Genomic DNA, 16155 nt, shown 5'->3' on the forward strand with positions numbered 1-16155 from the left:
GCGGGTGCACCTTTGCAGGCTGTCCTTGCCTGCCCTGGGTCATGTTCCCATCAGCTGTGTTTCCAGCTGGAGCAGAGCAGCTCTTGCTGGCCACCAATGTAGTCTGCCCAAGGCTTGCACCCAGTGACCCGCAGCCTGGGGGAAGTGGTGACCGTGAAGTGCTTGTGGCTTGCTGGGGTGAGGCTGTCTCAGCAGCGCAATTGAAGATGCCACTCTGCATGTCAGCAGCTGGTAACTAGATGCAGCTCTTGGATGTGCTGGTTGGGGTCCTACCGGCTCCCAGGAGCACAACGGAGTGCTTTGTCCCTGCCTGCACAGGGGGTCTTTCTGGTACCTGGGGAGGTGGCTGGGTCCGTTCCAGTTGTAGGGATAGCTCTGAGCACCACAAGATGCTGGGGCTGACTGCAGAGCAAAGATAAGCAGACCTAGAAGTAACTAAGGAGGAAAGGCAGGCCATCCAAGCTAAAGGTGGCTTGGGGATGGATCTGTGTATTCAGTCCTCCCTTCCCCCCTCTGTTTTTTCTGCTGAAGGAATCTCTCTCCATAAGGATGGTGGGCAAGATAGGAAATTTGAATTCTGAGGGTAATTGGGAGAGACAGTGGAGGACTTGACAAGGAGAGTGAAGAGCTGATGGGGTGTTTATCTGCCCCATTTATCACTTCTTTGTGATTTTTAGCTAGCGCTGGTCTTGTGCTGCAGCAAGGGAGAGGCTCTTCACTTCTGGATGTTTCACCTGGCCTCTGGAAGGTGGCAGGCAGAGGCACAAATTTCTCTTCCAGCTGTTTTCTGGGGCAGATGTTGAATACGGCAGCACGAGGCTGGCTGCAGTCGGCTGGCGATGTCCGTCTCGTCCCTACGGGCAGGCGAGCAGGAGATGTTTGCAGTGGTGTGGCCAGACTCCTTTCCAACTGTGAGCTAATGCAGCTCCAGAAACAACTGCGTCTCTTCCAGTAAAAGCCTCCCTTGCTCTGCTTTCCTTGCCCAGTGTTGGACATCTCCATTCACTCTTCCTCAGCTTCCTCCTTGACAGACGTAGTATTTTGAGAGATAACAGATCTTCCGAAAGCCCTCAGAGAAATTTGCTCCCTACAGGGAAGTGCTCTGGCTTGGCCTGCCAGGTTGCAATCCTCTTGGGACAACCCTTCGCAGTCTCTCATGGTGCTGGTCTCCTCTTCCAGATGGCTCCGGGAGCCCCCCGTTTGCAGAGTCTCTCTACTCCCTGGCAAAAACAAGGAGCTGAGACACTTTGAGGGATGTGAAGAGAAAACTGCCTTGGCAGGTGCCACTGTCCTAAAGAGCATGTCCTCTTGGCTAGCTGCTGCCTCCCATCTGGTTCTTCCAGTGCTTTCTGCTGGTTTCAGAAACATCCCTCCTAGTGAGGGGGTGTTCCCGCCTCATCTCATCAAGCCCTTAATCTTTCTGTGGGCTGAAAGACCTGGCAGGTCATTCCCTCACCCTGCCAGCATGTCAGAGCCTTGGCTTGTACCCAGGATCATAGCATCTGCATGAGCTCCTGCCAGCCTCCAGGCTGAGCCCCTCTGGCTGCAGGGCTGTGCTACTGGCAGGTGGGGCCACTGTGAGTCAGGCTGGTTGGGTTTGCATGTACGAGCGTCGGAGACCTACAGGAGGAAGGTGAGGAGAGGTGGTCCATCAGAAGTGGAGGTTTATTAGTGCCAGAGCTATGAACAGTGGGTGTTTTAGGAGAAAAGCAGGATTTCTGTTGAAACTGGAGGTGCTGGAGGCTCGGGGCGGGGTGTGCATGTGGGGCAGAAGCTGGCTCAGACCCCCTGAGGAGGGGATGAAGAGCCACCAGGCTTGGGGGAGCATGTGTGCAGCTGCTGTGCCCGCTTACGTAAAGCCGTGCTGCTCGTGCTGAGCCCGGCGTGGGATGGAGGCAGCTCTTGGGGTTAAGCGCTCGCAGCCTTGTGAACGCAGGGGGAGTTTCCTGTTACTGCTGGGCAGGAGGAAACTACTTCCAGCTGTCGAGGGGAGGGGTGCTGGAGTGGGAGTCACTGGCCAGGGAGGAGGACTGCTGGCTGCTGAAGAGATGTGGCTCTGCTGAGCAAGCACCTCCTGGTGACAGGGCTGGGGGGGAACAAGTAACCCTGGTCCTTGCACTGGCAGCTGCTGTGATGGCCCCGTAAGGTGTCAGTGATGCTGCTGCCCGCACTGGGCTGCGAGCCTTCCTGGCCTGAGTCAGTGCAACCATGCCCTAGAGCAGCGTGGTGGCCCCAGGCTGGGGAGCAAAGGTGCAGCTGAGCTGGGTCCCTTCCACAGGCTAACAGAGGAGTGAAGGCATGGTGTGTGTGGCACCGAGATAGCGCTTTGGTCATGGCACTAGATGGGACCCCTCGCTGGGGAAGAGGGTCTTGGTAATGTCCGTGACCTCGATTCCCTCTATGTGAGGCTGGACTGACTGGGATGCACCTGGCTGCTGTGTCATGGAGCAAGCTACGGGGCCGGCTGGGAGCTGAGTTGGTAGCAGCCACCTCATGCCTCATGAAGGTGTCTGGCAAGGAGTCTGACCAGCCCAGAGTGCCTGGCTACAGACAGCCGCCTCGAGCGTGGAGCTGGTGCCTGAACAGGAGCCTGGGATCCAGCAGATCTAACTTAGCTGACGAGAGGCTCCTGCTAGAACAGAGCCTCTGCAAACTTGCAGGCCTCCTCCCTGTAGGGAAGCATCACAAGAGGAGGGACTTGAACAGCCCCAGGCATGAGCTCAGGGACCTCAGTTATGGGCATCACAGCCCTTGTGATGGTGGAGGGAGGACTTGGCCATCGCAGGCAGCTGTGTTTTCTGGGAGCTGTGTGGTTGTTGTCCCCTCCAGCTCCTGTAAGGAGGCTGCAGTGTCAAGGTCTTGGCCATTTGCTGCGTGTCTCTGTATAAAGGAATGAATGCAAAGCCTCTGGCTTTGCATCTCCATCGCGTGTCAGACTTCTGCTTCTTACAGGGGTAAAGGGAGTAGGGTTTGAAGGGACCCACTGAGGATGTGCCTAGCTTGGAGAGTAATCCAAGGGTTGTCTCTGGGTGTCCTGGTCTTCAGCTCTGTCTCTTCTGAATACCTGTGTGCAGCTTCTTGAGGTCTTGTGCAGCTGGGGTTGGGGACACAGGGCTGCATCTCCACTCCTGGATAACTTTGCAGCAAGACTTGTGTTGCATGTGCCATCCAGTGCATCGGTCAGGCAGCCTGCTGGCTGCTAGGTAGTTAGAAAACACCTACCTTCTGTTCCCCCTCATTGCCAGCTGTCATCTCAACCTGGAGTGGCTTTCTTGATGTCTCTTGCACACTTACAGCCTGCAGGGGAGACCTGACTCTGGCAAGAGCCCTGTTAGAAAGAGGCTGGCAGAATTGCCCTTGCTGGTGTGACAGTAGTGCATCAGCTGTGTAGGGGTTAGGTGAGCTCCAAAGCCTCTGCCAAACTAGGTGCTTTGGCCGTGGCTGCAACTCTTCCTTTGCTCAACTGACCTGGGACCTTGCTCCAAGAAAGTCTGCCTGTCCTTGGCCAAGGGTTCATCTTAGTGGGAAAGTGCCATGCACGGGGGTTGGAGCTGGTCTGGGAATACTGTTTTTTCCCTCTGGCCCTGGAGTGGTGTGTGTGCTTGGGAGGGGAGCATCTAGGCAGGCTTGTTCAGCCAAGGGGATAACCTTGCCAGGATGGTCTGGCAAGGGGAGGAGCTCACACTGGGCTCTAGGGCATTTTCTGTCTCTTTTCTACCCATCTTAAAGCAAAGTCCATCATTCTGCTGGTACCCAGAGCCCTGAACATACCTGCTGCTCTTGATGCCTGTCTGCACTGGGGTTGTCCTCTCTTCCCACCAGCTGGGGAGACAGAAGAGGGGGAGATGGCTGCTGTGTTTCAGCTCCCTTTGCAAACAGCAGCAGGACCAAGCTCCGCTAGCTGCTCCTCCCGCTGGATCTGTGCTCAGTCAAGTGGCACAGACTCATCTCCTGCTGCTCTCAGGCATGAAGCTGCTAGCTCAGCCCAGCCTGACGTACTGGTCTTGCAGACCAAACGGGAGCATCTGGATGTCTGATGCTATTCTACTGGATGTTGCCAGCTTGCTGCATCTACTGACAGGCTGGAAAGTGTCTGCTCAGTTACTGTTCCCATGTCTGCTCATTGGGTCCCCATCCAGCAGTCCTTCGTCGGCAAGGAGCAGGCCTGAGCAGTAGATGTGGCAGCAATGACCTGCCAGGGAAGCCTCCAAGTCTTGCTGGTTTGCAGCTCTACCACATTCTTCCCATGATGTGGTCTGCCTGGAGCCTCTTCTGATGGCTGGGTTGTGGCTTAGGAAACTTCACAGGTCTCTTCAGTGATGGATGAGCCAGTTCTTACACTGTGCGTGTCGCATAGAGGTTGTCTGGTTTAAATGTGTGGTCTTGAGATGCCTCCTTCTGCTGGCTGAGGGCAGAGCAGCCACCACCTTGGGGTGCTGCATGCCTGAAGTGAGCCTCCTCTGCCCTGCCTAAACCTGAACAGGGGGGAAAGATGTAAACTTGATGTGTGGGGGAGTGGGAGCGTGCTGGGGGGGGGAACAGCCCCTCCTCGCGCACACTTCTGCAGCGGTAAACTTCATGGATAGCTTGGTGGTGAGGAGCTTTCCTAGCTTGAACGGTGATGTTCTGTGTGTTCTAGTGAGCTGGGGCCAGGCATGGGTGTGAATTTGGGGGCTGTTTTCTGGTTATGCCAATAGGCAGAAAGTACTTGAGATGTTGAGGCAAGCCCTGAGATGGGGTGCTAGCTTCCTTCTTAGACGTGTGGGATCCTGCCGTGTTCCTTAAGGGAGGACCTGGCTGGGTCCCAGTGCCTGGTGAGCCTGAGCCTATCCTTGCATGAGCCTCCAGAGCTGGCCCGTGTGGGGCCGGCACGCCGGGTAGTGCTGGCACGGTGCAGCCCCAGGTTGGGATGCTGCTCGAGTAGTATTTGGGGCTCACCTTGGAGCCTCCTTTCCCATGCCGGAGACATCTCTACTCTGTACCTCGTACGTGGCCTGAAGGAGCTGAAGGTTTGGGCTCTGGTTGAGAGAGATAATCCCGGATCATGGACCTCTGGCGTGGCTTTCTTTTTCCAGATGCGCTGGTATCCTCCCTCCGAAGCTACCCAGCAAGGATGGAAGTCTCGTCAGTTTTGTTAGTTCATTAGTAAGTAATTAATTACTCTTGAAGCCGGGTCCTTGTCTTGCTCATTCCTGGGCTCCTCGGGCTCTTGTGGGGAGGAGGGATGGGAGCTCGGGCTCAGCCCCCCGCACCTACCCAAGGATGCAGTTGGGTTACATTGATGGGTGATGGGGCCAAATCCACCACGGTGGGAGCAGGGAGACCCACCAAGCCCTGGGGCGGGGGAAGGCCTGTGGGTGCCGCTCGGGGAGGGGATCCAGCCAGCCCCGCTCACTGCCGCTCCTCTCCCGCAGCGTTTCTCCTCGGCTTGTGTTCCTCCTCCCTGCCTCTCTGCGGAGGGATGTGCCAGGGACGATCGCTCAGACTCCTCTCGGTTTGGTTTGTGGCCAGCGGACAAGGTGCCTGGCCCCAGCGCGCTCCCCGCCCCGGGGCTGCCGGCATCTCCCCTCCCCGGACTGTGAAGCCGCCGTGGCCACCCGCCACGGGCCGTGCACTGCCTCCATCTATCCCTCCATCCCTCCCTCCATCCCCAGGACACCCTCCCTGACTGAGCTTCGCTGTCCGGCTGCACCGAAACCCAGCTGGGGGGGCTTGGTCCTGGGTTTCCCCAGGCTCGTCCTGCCTCGGCGGCTCGGCTGAAGGAAACGAAAGGCAATGGGTTTTGCATGTTTTCTGGCATGAATTAAAACACTTAACTTGTGTATGTGTGAGTGTAAGTTTGTTTGTTCTAGCGTTTGTGTAACCGTTAGCAACAGGTCTTGGCCCAACGGGATTGATCCATCAAGGTTTTCATCTTGCCTCGGTGAAGACTTGGCTTTGAGAAATACTAACTGTCCTTGTCTCACCCCTTCTCCCACCTCACCCTCCCCTTCCCAGTATGACCAGAAGAATTTGAAAAATGTGTTTTTTTTTTTCCCTCTCCAAGTACGATGCACTGGGTTTCTGTTCTCATCCATTCTTCTCCGGTTTTAAAGTCAGGGTTATTATATTTTTTTTTTCTTCTTCAGACTTCTATATATAGAATGGCTGTAAAATATCTAACTTTTTTTTTCCACATCCTTCTGATTGGAGAGCATCCAGTCCTGCCAAATAATCAGTCATCCTTATGGGAATACCGAACAAAAAAAAAGTTACGAGTATTTTTGTACCATGTGTAATAAGGAAATATTTATGCATCATAAAGAATTTCTTGTGTGTTTGTGTGCAATTAATTATTATTATTATTGAAGAGAAATTGTAATCCTGTAAGATAAGTTAATGTTTAGTTAAAAGCTTGAAAGAGAAGGGTTGTCTTCTGTAACAATGATTCAGTCAGGCATAGTAAACAAGAAATTGTGCAATTTTTGTTTTAGCATCTTATTGCTTGGTATTGAAGTGCTTTAAGTATTATATGACCATGGCTGTCTCGCTTGTACTAAAAGATTTGAGAACTGATCCTATGAGAATGTGAAACTGGATAATATATGAAATGCAACAAAAAAAAAAAATATATATACCCAGAGGCTGCTGTGACTCTTTTTCTGTGGTCTGTTGTGGTTTTTGTTCTGGGGCTGGGTTGGGATGCTTCAGGCTCAGCGGTACCTGTACCCCTTCCCCTCCTTGCCCGGGTCCCCAGCCCTGCCTGGAGGGATGCAGGCTCGTCTGGGATGCTGCTGAAGACCACAAGTGGGGTTGGGGCATCTTCCTCCCTTCCCCCCCCCGCTAGGAGGAGGGCAAGTCCTTGCCTGCATGGGTGCGTATTGGAGGGGCTGTTGATGCTGCTGAGCTCTTCTGGAGGTCTCCCAGAGGGCAACCGTGAGCTTTTTCTGGGTGTTTTTGTTCTTTCCCCCCCCCTCTGCCCCCAGTGCCTGTGGAGGCTGAGGGCCTCTCCTCCGTGCCAGCGCTGTTCCTCTCCGCCAGCGGTGCAGCGAGGAGAGATGGCCATAGAAGGCAAACGTCCTCTGCAGCTGCAGCATCGCCCCACGCCTGACCAGCTCCTCCTCCGGTGCAGGGCGCCCTGGCCGGGGCTGCCGACTCTTTTTGTGGCCTTATCTGTACCTGCTAAAACAGCCGTGGGAACTGCAGCCCTGGGGCAGGGGGTGGTTGTCCTGGCGGGATGAAAGCGGGGCTGGATGTTACAGCGGGAGCTGCCTGTAGATGTGCTGGAGGCAGCTTGCTTAAATCCCCGGGGAGGGGGGGCCTGGGGGGTCTCCCCGCTGTGCCAAAGGGGTCCCTGTGGCTGGATTCAGCGCGTCCCTGCGATGGGGTGCTCCTAAAGCCCTCCCATGCAGTTTCCCACCCCAGGGATCGGTGTTTTACTCTCTCCCCAGGGCTTCGAGGGCAGTGCTGAGCAAAGGCGAGGAACAGGGGAAAAAAAATAAGAAAAAGCAAAAGGCAGGTCTAAAAATAGCCCCGCTGGTCACCGTGCCTGGGAACGGGCTCGGATGAGCTCTGCCTCTCCGGGAAGTGACTCGCTGCGGGCTGCCCGAGCCAGAGCAGTGCTGCCAGCCCCTTCCCCGCGGGATCCCCCTGCCCATGGTCCAGGCGAAGCTTGCTCCTGCCTGTATCCCGGCTCCTGCCTGTATCCCGGCTCCTGCCTGCATCCTGGCTCCTGCCTGAATCCCAGCTCCTGCTGGACCGGCTCTTCCCTGCTGGGTCCATCCTTATCTCGCAGCTCTGCTCACCTAAGCAGAAACACCCCGGAGAGCAGTCAGGGCCTGGTGATGGGAGCGTGCAAGGCTTTAAATTATAGAGGAGATTTAAAAAAAAAAAAAAAAAAAGCCTTTAGCACATGCATTAACATGGCCAGGCAATGAATAATTTACGCCCGGCTCTATTAAGCTTTTACACTGGGACCCGTGCAGCACGGCTCGCCTCGGAGCTAAAGTAGGTCACGTCTGCTCCGAGGGTCCCCGGGCGTCCCCCTCCCTGGCCGGTGCGAGCATGGCGCAGGTGTGTGTGCACACGTGTCTGTGCGCTTGCTGCCTCTGTCCATCCGCGTCTGCTCGTGCACGTGTGCAATGCCCCTGCTCCTCCCGGGCGGCTCCCACTTGTGTCCTACTCAAAGGGACACTCTCTGGGCAGCGATGTGGGGACAGGGAATGTCCCCAGCCTGTGGGTGGGATGGAGCCTCCAGAGTGGAAAGAAGCTCCGGAGGGGGCACAGCCTGATGGCAGCTCTGGGAAAAAGGGCGCAGGTTGCTGGCACCCAGGTCCTTCGGTCCCTGGCACTGCCTGGGAGAAAAAGGAATAGGGGAAAAAGGCTGGTTTTGGCACACTTTCATTCTACATTTTACTGGACCCCCCCCCCCCCTTCTTTTCCTCATTTTGAAGGTGGGACAATAAACAAATAAATCTGGGAGCTTTCAGACCATTTTCTCCCTAAAGCGCTGTGCTCCGCCATGGCGTGTGGTCCAGGCGCTGCAGCAAGGAGCACTTTGGAAATAGAAAATCCAGCTGCTCCGATGCAGAAAGGCCTCTCGGCACGGCCGTGCTGGACAAGCTGCCGTGGACCTGGCCCGGGCCCCCATTTGAACTGACTAGACAAGCTTGCAGCAGGCCAGGGCGTCTTCAGGGAAGCCAGTGGGAAGCCCAGGTGCAAAACTCAGTCCCTGCTTGAAACCAGCGACGTAGGAAAGGAGACAGGTCATTTAACACCTGCATTCATCCGGGGACCTGCTGGTCACAAGGGAATGCAGAGCTCCTGTCTCCGAGCTTAGGAGTACCTCGCAGCGCTGATGCTCTCCTTGTGGTCCTGCATACCTTTGCCGATGATTAAGGGTATCCGGATGCAGCCCAGTCATGCAGGTTGCATGATCTGGTACCTTCAGCCCATTCTTGTGGCAAATGCTGATGAAGAGTGATTCAAACAGCTTCTGCAAAGGCTCAGAATGGTTCCTGCAAACCCCAGCAACTTCCATCTGCTGGTCTGCACTGGCAGCGCAGGGAGAAGAGCCTCTGTCGCCATCTCCTTTCCCCAAGGCATCCCTCCTCGCTTGGGCTGAAGCCTTTCATGGTTGAAGACCATTTTGACCTCCCGCTGGAGGACAACTCTCGTGAGTCTCCAAGGACAGAGGCAGGGTTGTCTCCAAACCTGAGCTCTGCCTTCAGTGCTGTTTCTCCATCTTTATTTCCAGTCCTGTTGGTGGCCTCCTTCCCGCAGTTAAACTCTACCAGCTGGTCAGAAAGCCAAACTCCATGGGACCACTGATGTCCTCCCAGTTGTTCATACGTTTGGCAGCCATCAACGGCCACCACCATGAGGAGATGTCTCAGATGGCCCCAGATCCATGCTGCATCAGGAACCGCCAAAATTTCTGGCTTTAGCAGCTACCGCTCCCAGCTGACTTCCAAGAAGCTGCAGCTCACATCATGTTGCTGGGATTTCCCTGGCAAATGTGCGTGGACCAGCCCCGTGCAGATGAGGAGCAAGTCTGCTGTGGCCAGGGAGCATCACATGTACCGGCTCTGTGGAGCCCCAGCCCGGCTGCGGCACGTGGCCAAATGAATGGCCAAGCTGCTTGATTACGGATGAACTTGGTAGGACACCTCTGGAAGAGGCAGGCTTGGCTGGCGGGTGTACAAGTAGGCTTACCCAGGCCTGAAACATCACCGGGAGGGCAGAAAGAGCTGGGAAATGATGGAGAACAAGCAGGGAGGACAGAGCACACTGTCTGCTCCCCATCTTCTGTTTCCTTATTGCAGAGTGGCCCCTCCCGTGAGTTTTTCTTACCTGCTGGGCTCGGATACCACCACACTGTCTTACAGCTCCAAAAATACCTTTGCTATCCCCCTGTCAACCACCCACTTAAATTATTCCTCAACCCAGCAAGAAGTCTGTAGAGACTTGGAAACAGCATACCAAAACCCCAAACAGCGAGCACGGAAAGACACAGGTGATACATAAGAGACTGCATAGGGGTCATAAAAGTTTGTAGAGACAAAATACACCCTGCACAATATCTGATGTTGAAAGACGAGAGGTACCTGACCCACCCCCAAAGCGATGGGTCACAGCCCAGAGGGGCTTTGGGAGTCAAGGTGCTGCTGCGATGGGATCCCGCACAAAAGTCTGTAATAGCATAACGGCAAGCGGGTGGCTGGAGGGTTATCGGTTAGAGGAGTTACCTCCATCCTGATTCAAAAATACGTGGGATCGGGTCAGATCCTCAAAGAATAAAAGCTGCTCTGACCCAGTAAGGCTTTACATGGCTTTGTTATTTCCGACGGTGTGATGGGAAAGGTCCTCCCGGTCTGCGTTGAGTCACGGTGCGTTAGCGAGATGCACAGTACAGTGGGAAAGCCAGGAGGTGGCATCCGAGACCTGAGCACACGAAACCGGGACACTCCCAAGCAGGAGCTTAACAGGAGGTTGCAGCTTGGGACAGTGGAGAAAACATTCATGGATTTTGTCCCACACCTTCCTCTCCTCCTTGGGCTGAGGAGAGTGTAGGTACTTTAGACAAAGAATCTCTGTATTAAGTTAATAGAGGAAAATCTTTTTACTTTTCTGGTCAGCTATAGCATTGTTACCAAAAATACACTGAATGTCAGAGGGCTTGCCGGGGAGGGGTGTCCATAGCCCAACCTGTCTGTGGTGGGACCATCACCAGCACTGGCTCAGGCCAGTCGTGGCTCGGCCCAGCTGAGCCTGGGAAGCCCCTTGAGGCTGGAGAACTCCCTCTTCTGGGTGCCTCTGCCAATGCGTAGCTCCTGGCATTGCTCATTTAACTAAGAAAGAAGAAAATATAACAGTCTTATCTGATGACATAGCGATGACACATTCAGCTCTTTACTAGGCATGGGGCAGAGGGAGCCACCCAGGCTTGGCAGAAGGCTACTTGGTCCAGCTCTTTTTTGCGAGTGAGGTTGAGGATTGAGATGGCCAGGAGCATCACCACCACCCTACGATGGCATTGGGTCAGACAGCAGATGGCACTAGGAGATCAGCTCAGGAAGGACTGAGCAAGTCGGGATGCCTGGAGGGAGCAGAGGCCACCGCTGGACTTGCGGATCTCAGCCCGGCACAGACTGTATAGCTGCTGGGCAGGAGACCAAGAGGAAAGAAACAGCTGCAGCAACCCAGGCCCCTGGGACAGGGAAAGCAGGGAAACACCAGCCCCTGATAAAAACCTAGAAGTGTCTCCAAATACATCCAAAATATCCTGCTCCCTTGGTCTGGGGCACTCAAAACAGGAGAAATCCCAGCTTTTCCTCTGCAATGCGGATGGATTGGAATCTCCAGGGTGTTTGTCCTGCTACAGGAATCCACCGCTCTCCCCTTCCCACACGCTCTAGGCACGGCAGCCCAAGCACACTTCATCTGGTGGGCTTCACCTGCTGGGCTTCATTGTGATTGACGCACTCCTTTCATCCTCCTCGGGGTCACAGGAGTGAGTGGGAACTCCTGAACCTCTCTTGGGGACCAAATCTCCATGCTGCTCACCCAGGAGTTTCAACAGGCAAAGGGAGGATGCTAGCTTGTGACAACAGGTCAAATCAAATGGCTGGTGCAGCAACTACTGACTTTCAGGGCATGCTGGTACCACGACCAATATATTTTCACCTGCCCTTTGTCCTCTTGCTGTCTTCGGCATCCTGCTAAGGACTGGGTTGGTTGCTCAAGAGTCTGTGGGTGACAGTATGGTCCCCCTCCTGCTCTCTTGGTGAGATGGGTATTTGCTGTCCTCCTCAGGGGCTTTCCCTTCTCTGCTGGCAAAGACAGCAAAGACATTCCTCTGTCCACCACCAACGGTGGGTTGAGCTCACGCAGGGTGTGCTGGAGTTTCTCAGATCTGCCAGCCCCACCAGAAGGCAGACAGGGTCTGATCTGAGAGGCTCTCATGGGACCTGCCAGCCTTAGGGACTGGTGCTGGGGGGTCATGAGCAAGGCCTCAGTCCATGCTACCACCTGTTGGGTGTTTCCAGCTTGGAAATCACGGATGCTGACAAGAAGTGCTGGAAGTCCTCCTGCAACTGGAGGTTCTGGATGTTTCCCCAAGGCAGCGGGGGAAAAGCTGTGCACAGAGGTCTGGACCGCGGTACATAGTGCTGCCTCCCTGGAGGTGGTACAGAGTTGCCTGGCATGGAGAAAGCACTTACACCTTAGGGTTGTCATTGACTTTCAGGTTACTGTGAGTTCTCAGCACCAGCAGCAGTGGCCACGACTTGCATATGGCCTTCTGGGAGGGAAAGCTGAAGGGAATGAGTGAGCTCCAAAGGGGTTTTGGCAGAAGAGCCTGAACCTTGCAAATGGCTGGGAGAGGCTGTCAGCTCTGCTCTGTCCACAGCGTCCCTGATTTCAACCTGAGCTGGATCACGCCCTGCTTCCGCCAGCAAGAAGCATCATCGCTACCCAGCTGCAGGAAGACCAAGTAGCTGCCACCTCCTCCCTCCAGAGGCCAGGGGCTGGTTCATCTCTGCCAATACCCCCAGGAGGTCTCTGCACTGGTGGGTGGCCACGTGTGGCATTTTACAAGGTGGCCACTGGCGCAGGTGGATGCCAACTGATTCATCCCAGCACCTTACCTGGGGAACAGGTTCTGCTAATGCAGACAGTCTGAGCCACAGATGCCATCCTTGGCCAAAGTCAACAGCATTCAACACTGCTTCCGTGTGCTTGGCTCGATAGGGTGTCTGATGGGTTGATAGACAGCCTGATAAGACATCCCCGCATTGCAGGAAGCTTTGTGTCTTCACCCGCCTTCCTGCCAGTCACTTGCAGCCGGCGCGTTTGCTTTCCAAACCCAGACCTGGCTGCCATGAGGAAATACGGCTTCTGTGCCAGAGGACCACTTCCCGAAAAAACAGGGGTGAACAGCAGGCAGTGGGACCTGGGTGGAAACGGCTCCCTGGGACTGGTCTTCCTTTCCAAGATGTTGCAGCACGAGGGTGTGCGCATGTGGCCCTTGTGCTGTCCAGGAGATGCCTGTGGGTTTGGGAAGCAGGTGTCACCCCCAGCGTCACCTTCACCTGGAGAAACGCACTCCAGCTCCCTGACCGGCTGCTGGGAACTGATCACCCCTGCAGAAGATCTCCACCGCTTTGTCTGTGAGGCCAGACGACTCAGCAAAAACCTTTTGGTTTTCATCCTCACTCTTGGATGAATGAAGACCAGTCGTGATGAGGGCTTCACAGACGAAGCAGCTGAGACCTTTGGGAACGGGAATTGCTACCTGGCCTAATTGCCAGCTGCCATGCTTTCAGAAACACAGCCCGGGCTCAGAAAGGGTCTGGATGCCACAGTTACAATATTCGGCTCTGCTGCTTCAGCTGTAATGGTTTATTTTTTTTTTTCCAGCTATGCTAACTGGTCTATTTGCCTTTACCCACAAACTTATGTCTTTGAAAATAGAGCAAGTTGTTCCTCTAGAAACGAATGCATTTATTAGCCTCACCACCACCACCCCGCACCCCGCAGCTCAGTCGTTACAGGGATATTAATTAAGAAGAGCACCTCCAATCCCAGGGGCTTGTTTCTTCAAGAAAACCACTCCCAAACAAATCACCGACCGCAAGTCATGACTACGCTGTTCCTGAACCAGCCCTTGCATTTGTGTCCTGAGCACATCAAAATGCTGACGAGGCCCAAATAGGGTAAAATTTGATTAAAGTTTAATTAAATACCCATATTTTTTGGGTTACCCCTCTGGTGTAGGCACTTAGACGTGGGCTGGGAATCAGTAAGGAAATATTGCTTTTCCATGGAAGTTGCCACCTGTAGGTACGTTGCCTCTTTTGGGGCAGTTTGGGGGAACTGGAGAGAAATATTTCTCTTTTGAGGATCAGCCTGGCCGTGCCAGTATCTTTCTGAAAAGCAACAACTGGATTTCAACAGATACGTCTTAAAATGACCCTTTCTTGGCTTGAACTGAGTACTTTGACATGGACCTCTTTTCTTAACATTTACAAAAAAAGGCTTACCTGGAAATCCCAGGGACCACTGGGCCTGTTGTCTTGGTTTCTTTTCTCAAAAAAAATGCTAGTTCTGAAAAATTTGCCCTTGTTACAGATTGAAAGGCTACAAGGGCATCTCTTGGGAAGATGCGTTGAGCTCATGTGATGGATTTGGCTTTATTAAACAGACACAGGAAAGCTTATATCCAATATATGTAAAAAATTTTGGTGGTGGAACCTTAAAAACGATTTTAGTGTTTAACTAAGGCCAAAAATCCTTCCTTAACATTTAACAGTTTAAAATGATTATTTTTTATTTCTGACGGAGAGGTCCTGTGGCTGGGGAACAACCAACCACCCCGCCTTGGGAAAGGGGGGGAATTCCAGTCGGATACAAGGGAAAAAATTCACATTGAGAGCGGTGGAGCTGCTGGACAGGGGACAGAGAAGTGGAGGGGGACCTCCATCCTTGGAGACCTTCAGTGCACACCTGGTGGACCGAGACCTCCAGAGTTCCCTCAACCCTCAAACTTTCTCTGATTCTTGCAACTTATGAGGACGTTGCATGGGAGAGAGGATAACTCTGGCTAAGCAGGTCTCTCTGGCCGCATTCAGTAGGAAGTCATTTATCACTTAATACATGTGGATGAACAGATTTTTGCTTAAAAAAAAGTAAGTTTCTAGCTCAGAACAAAAAATACCTATTGTTTTAGGGATTAAATTTATTAAACCCACTGAACGCAGCCAATGTTTTCCAGAGGGTTTAAGCATTTCTTAGTGTTCAAGCACTTCTTGGTGTTCACTTCTCATCACACCTGCCCTTAAAAAAAGCATATATATATGCTTTTATATAAAGCATATATATCTTCTATATAAAGCATATCTTCTATATAAGCATATATATTCTTATATATATATATTCTATATATATATATTCTTCTATATATATATATCTTCTATATAAGCATATATCTTCTATATAAGCATATCTTCTATATAAAAGAAAGCTGGAAGCTAACAGCTTTTTAAACTGTTTATATTCTTAAAAAAGTTTATTACAAACATACACACAAATCCAAAGCCAATGAAGTAAACCTTGGCTGTCTAAAGAAAATATGTTGTGGTTAAGAGAAAGGCGATCTCCCAGAGGTGTGTGTTCGTGTATAGGATCAGAGTAAAGCTGCGATGCACGGGAGGTTCCTGAACTAGAAAGTGGAAGCAAAAACTTGTGACACTCACAGAGGACGGTGTTGGGTGAGCCCTGAAAAAAACAAGATGGGTTTTCTCATGTTTTTCTGAGCGGGGGTAGTCAGAGCTATGGACCTTTTGTTTCTGGGCAAAGTCTTAGGCATGAATGTTGGATCTGAAGCATTTGCACCTCCAAAGGACAGAAAGGAACTGGCCAAAGTCAAAGACAAGATAAGAAAGGGGAGAGTTGGGCTGAGCTGTTCAGGGTAAAAACATCCCCAAGCCACCACATCTAACGCTTTTTGCAGTGGACTGTGGAAAATAATATTGTTATAAGTACTTCCATTTAAGTTAATGTTTCTTCCTCCCAGTATAACCTTCTTGCATGGACAAGGCAGGATGCGAGGCAGCGCTTTGGGACAGTTGCAGAAGAAAACCCAAGTGATAGAGCACTGCCAAGAACTAGTGAGGAACGTCATCTCCAGAGCCTGTGATGAAGGAGAGACACTAGGAGAGAAGACATCTGCCTTCCTGAGATAATGGAGCAGGGATGCATGCCCTTCCTTGGACAAGATGGTCCACAAAACCATCCCAGAAAGAACGGAGGAACCGACTGGGGGAAACCAGCTCCATGTCAACCCAGCAAGCCATGTGTGGCCCAGTTCTCACCTGGTAACAGATCTCAAGGGCAGACACTCCTCAGAAATGCAACTGGTGTCAAGAAAGCATTTGACAGTCTTTGTTTCTACTTACAGAGATGTACCTTGAGGTCTCCTGACCTGCCCACAGAAATCCCGCTGCTGCTTGAAGCAGAGCCTTAGAGTAAACATGGGTAAAACCAACCTGCTCTGTGAAGATTTTTGGGGCTAGAGAAATGTGCACACTCATCTCCAGCACCTGAAAGTATGCCTTCCTCTGTACCTCTCCCTCCCATGGATTTTGGACAGATTTCCATATCCCTTCTCTCCGTCAC

General features: G+C 52.9%; 1 protein-coding gene across 1 annotated transcript in view; it reads left to right on the top strand.

The window, feature by feature from the left end:
- The window catches only part of RBPMS2 (RNA binding protein, mRNA processing factor 2), a 30344-nt gene extending 23706 nt beyond the window's left edge, over positions 1 to 6638 (top strand). Inside the window, exons 7-8 of the mRNA XM_076348751.1 lie at positions 5076 to 5145; positions 5415 to 6638. Of these exons, the coding sequence (XP_076204866.1) occupies positions 5076 to 5138 (63 nt within the window). The 3' untranslated portion in view covers positions 5139 to 5145; positions 5415 to 6638. The remainder of the gene's footprint in view (positions 1 to 5075; positions 5146 to 5414) is intronic.
- The last annotated feature ends 9517 nt before the right edge of the window (positions 6639 to 16155 follow it).

This window comes from Aptenodytes patagonicus, chromosome 10 (assembly GCF_965638725.1).
Source record: "Aptenodytes patagonicus chromosome 10, bAptPat1.pri.cur, whole genome shotgun sequence".
NCBI lineage: Eukaryota > Metazoa > Chordata > Aves > Sphenisciformes > Spheniscidae > Aptenodytes > Aptenodytes patagonicus.